At 62.3% G+C, this 3885-nt stretch overlaps 1 protein-coding gene across 3 annotated transcripts in view; it reads left to right on the top strand.

Moving 5' to 3' along the window:
- Positions 1–3645, top strand: part of LPCAT1 (lysophosphatidylcholine acyltransferase 1) — a 44024-nt gene extending 40379 nt beyond the window's left edge. For all 3 annotated transcript variants that reach the window (XM_010857114.1, XM_010857112.1, XM_010857113.1), the window contains exons 14-15: positions 385–523; positions 1583–3645. In XM_010857114.1, coding sequence (XP_010855416.1) covers positions 385–523; positions 1583–1767 — 324 coding nt within the window. In that variant the 3' untranslated portion in view covers positions 1768–3645. The remainder of the gene's footprint in view (positions 1–384; positions 524–1582) is intronic.
- Positions 3646–3885: the final 240 nt, after the last annotated feature.

Genomic DNA, 3885 nt, shown 5'->3' with positions numbered 1-3885 from the left:
GGGAAAGTTAGAGAAGGAGGGGAGAGGGGATCACTGCGGTGGCCCACTGTGTGGGTCACCAGGGCTCCTTGGAAGGGGACCTTGGGGGCTGGGGGCCAGCCTTGCTCCTCACCCTGCGGTTTGCCAGTGACCACAGGTCACGGCTGTGGTGTGTTCACCCAGGGGGACGTCTGAAGTGGGCACCTCGCAGGCAACGGCCGAACGCCAGGCCATTGCAATGCAGTGTCCATAGCACCGTGTCTGGTGGATTTAAGACGTAAGAGCAGGGAATTCAAGGCCCGAGGGCTGGGTCGTGGACCTGGGCTCCTGCCCAGCCTGAGAGCGGAACAGCCGCGGACTGTGTGGCAGGGGAGGCCTCTGGGTGACGCCCGCCCTGCCCCGCAGATGTTTGGGTCACAGGACGGCAGCGTCGAGGAGCACGCCTTGTCCAGCATCCTCAAGACGGCCTTGGGGGTGGCGGAGCTGACAGTGACCGACCTCTTCCGGGCCATAGACCAAGAGCGGAAGGGCAGGATCGCGTTTGGTGAGTGGCCGGGAGCCGGGGAGGACACCCCCGTGCCAGGTGGGGTGCCCCGCTCCCCTGCGCCACCTGGGGCCTGGCAGGGCTGGGGCGGGGCTCCCAGTCTCCTCTGTACGGTGGTTCACCGCATGGTCTGTCTGGCAGTGAAGCAGACGCCCTCCCCAGGGGCTGCCTTTGGGCGGAGATCAGGGCCCCTGGGGCCAGGAGGGGTTCCGCCCTGACTCCTAGGGCACCTCCTCTCCGGGGGGCTTGGCCCTGGCACTTGTCCCCCACACGGTGGGACGGCTGCGCGCCTCGGGCGGGAATCCACCCTGACGAGGGCAGCAGGAGCCCCGAGGGCAGCCGGCTCATCAGAGGATGAACCGTAATCTCCCTGAGATGAGCGCTGAGTTTGCTCAGGAAAGGTCACCTTGTTTGGCTGTGTTTTAAAATCACATCCAAATGTCAGGAGGAGCCGCCACGCCTCGCTTTGGGTGTGCACGCCTGCGGTAAAGGGGCCGCGGGGAGCCAGGGCTACCGCTGCTCTGAGCCCCCAGACTGCAGACCCTATGGAGGCTGTTCCTGCCGCCCGAGGGAGCACGGGCGCTTCTCTGCAGCCGCCTGGAGCCTGCGGCGCCCCGACCTGGGGCTCAGAGCATCGCCGAGCCCCCAGGGCACCCCCAGCAAAGCCCCAGGGCGTCCCCCACCCCGAAGCCGGGTCTCAGAGTCACCGGGAGACACAGCACAGGCCCCGCGAGGGCTCAGGGGGACCCTGCACTGGGTGTCCCCAGGGCACAGCCGAGTCCGTCTCAGGACACTGAGCACTCAGGACACACCACGGACTTGACCCTTCAGTTCCCGGAAGGGCGTGGCCGAGGCTGCGTGGCGGCCGCCCAGGTCTCCGCGGTGACTGGAGCGCCACAGAGAAAACGGGCGCGGGGCCTCCTGGGCGTGCACGTCGATCCTCCTGGGCGTGCGCATAGATCCCAAGACGCCCCTGGGTGTGAGGGGGGCGCCCGGAGAGACGCCAGACTGGAGACCTTGGCCCCCACGCTCTTAACCAAGGTGCCCGTGTCTCTCCAGCCGACTTCAAGAGGTTCGCGGAAGCGAACCCCGACTTCGCGGAGGAATACCTGTACCCCGAGCAGACGCGCCCCCGGAGCTGCGCCCGGACGCCCCCGGCTCCCACCCCCAACGGCTTCTGCGCCGACTTCAGCCCCGAAAACTCGGCCATTGGGACGGAGCCTGTTCGCAAGAAGCTGGACTAGGGCGGAAGGGTCTGGAGAGACCAGGCCTGTGCTCAGCCGCCAGCCGGCCTCACACTCCCGGCGAGCTGCCTGTGCCCTGCCCTCGGGCCGGGTCCTGGGCGGAAAGCCACAGCAGCTCGCGGGGCCGCTCCGCCCCGCTTCCGGCGGCGCTCGGGGCCCCTCAGTTGCTTTGTCCTCACCTCGAGCCTCGGCTCTGCCCCCATCCTCTCCCTCGGGCCCTCCGGTCCGGTCCAGGCAGTGCGGGCCGGCGGCCTCCACGGGCACTTGAAGGTGTGACCCCCGCCCGCGTGTCGATTCCAGCACAGTCTCCGCCGCCCTCCGCGGAGTCCGCGGGCGGGGCCGCCGTCGGATTTTTAAACGTTTCTATATTTGCAGGAGCTCATGAGTCTTTTGTAAACTTCATTTAGATACTTCAGGAAACATTCAGCCTTTTTTTTACCAGAAGAGAATCGTTTTTCTACTTCGTTTTCCTTTGAGGGTCGGAGGATATTTATTTATAGGCCCTTTTTTGGTAGATCCTGGGGCTCTTTGGGGCTTTGAGTTGACCTTCTCTCCAGCCCCTTCCATCCGGGCTGCCCCCCTGCCCCGCCCCTGCGTTGGGGAGCCACAGGCGCCCCGTCCGGAGCCGCCTTCCTGCCGCCTCAGCCCTCTTCAGCCCCGCTGCTCTTACACCAGCTTGGGGTTTCTGTTTCGGGGTGACCGGATCCACTTCAGCGAGTGCAGGCTGGGACCAGAGCCCAGAGCGTGGGGAGGGGAGTCCGGCCGCGGTGGAAACCGGCGGGGGCTCCTGTCTCCCCGGCTGGCACCCTGAGGGCACAGTCAGTCCCCAGGAGGCTCCGCCAGCCGCTGACTCCCCCCAGCACCCTCCTTTGCCCCAGGTTTCCCGGGGTATCAGGAGCCAGGGGAGCCTCAGGGAAGGAAGGTGTGGGGAGCAGGTGGTGGGGTTCAGGGAGACCTGGGGGCTGGGGTCCCTGTCTATGCCCGGAGGTGGGGGGCAGCAGCTCCGGGCTCAGGGAGGGGCTCCAGGGGCCTCCTTCACGCTCATGAAATGACCTTGATTCATTTCCTCAGGACGTGATTAGAAACGTGTCCTCAAAGCACAATGACAACCACACAGTGTGTTTCTGGAGCAAAGCTTCTGGGTTTATTTGGGATTTTTTTTTTTTTTTTTAATTTCTAAGGCGATTGGATTTTGTCTTAGGGCCATGGAAAGTGGCCACCAGAGCTGGAATTGCAGAACAAATATTTACTGACTTCCTGAGGCTCGGAGACCTACATGTCGACAGACAGAAGGACAGGCGTCAGGAAAGGAAACCCCCTTCACTTCCGTTCATTCCAGAGCCCCTCCCGCCCCGTGTGGGGCAGGGGGCACCGGACATCATTCCAGGGCGCTGGCCTGTAGGACACAGAACTTCTAGCACAGACTTGGCAGCAAACAGGACTGAGGTCATGACCATAGAGTGCATGAAGGTTCATCTTTACAAGACAAAGCCCCGCGCCCGGCCATGAAGGAGGTGAACGAGCCGAGATGTTCTGAGCAGGGGCCTCGGCCCGCGTCTGTGGATGAAGGGGTTTTGAATGAAACGCTGCTATGCGTTTTCAGGAAAAAATCTCTGATAAACAGACCCTGAATGGATGTTTGTTCCTCCTGATTCTCTTTTGTCTTTCGTAGTGACTTAGGGCCGTGGGTTCAGAGCTGTGAATGTACAGAGCTCAGGGGTGAATCCCCCTTGGGTGGGACCAGGAGCTGCGAGGGGCCCACCGCCTGCAGGGGCCCCACAGGGTGCTGGGGGTGGGGGAGGGAATGGGCAGCTCCAAAACAGCCAGAGGTTTTCAATAGAACGAATAAAACATAGCGTCTTAAATGCTTGAGATTGCGTTTTGTTATGTGTGTTTTTTTATTAGAAAGGCAACAGCAGGCGTGACTCAGCCTGTCACAGGAGCACCGTCTGCATGGTTTCTTGCTGCTTTTCTAGGAGGCTGGGAAAGCACAGTCATTGAAATTCCGTAGGAAACACTTTCTGGATAACAGGAGGGTCTGGATATTTCATGCTCACATAGACAGCAGCTGACGTTTCCCAGAACTCAACCTCCCAGGCTGTTTGCAGACCTGTGGTG

This window comes from Bison bison, unplaced genomic scaffold (assembly GCF_000754665.1).
Source record: "Bison bison bison isolate TAMUID 2011002044 unplaced genomic scaffold, Bison_UMD1.0 scf7180017864377, whole genome shotgun sequence".
NCBI classification, from domain to species: Eukaryota; Metazoa; Chordata; class Mammalia; order Artiodactyla; family Bovidae; genus Bison; species Bison bison.
This window is presented reverse-complemented; position numbering and strand designations above follow the sequence as displayed.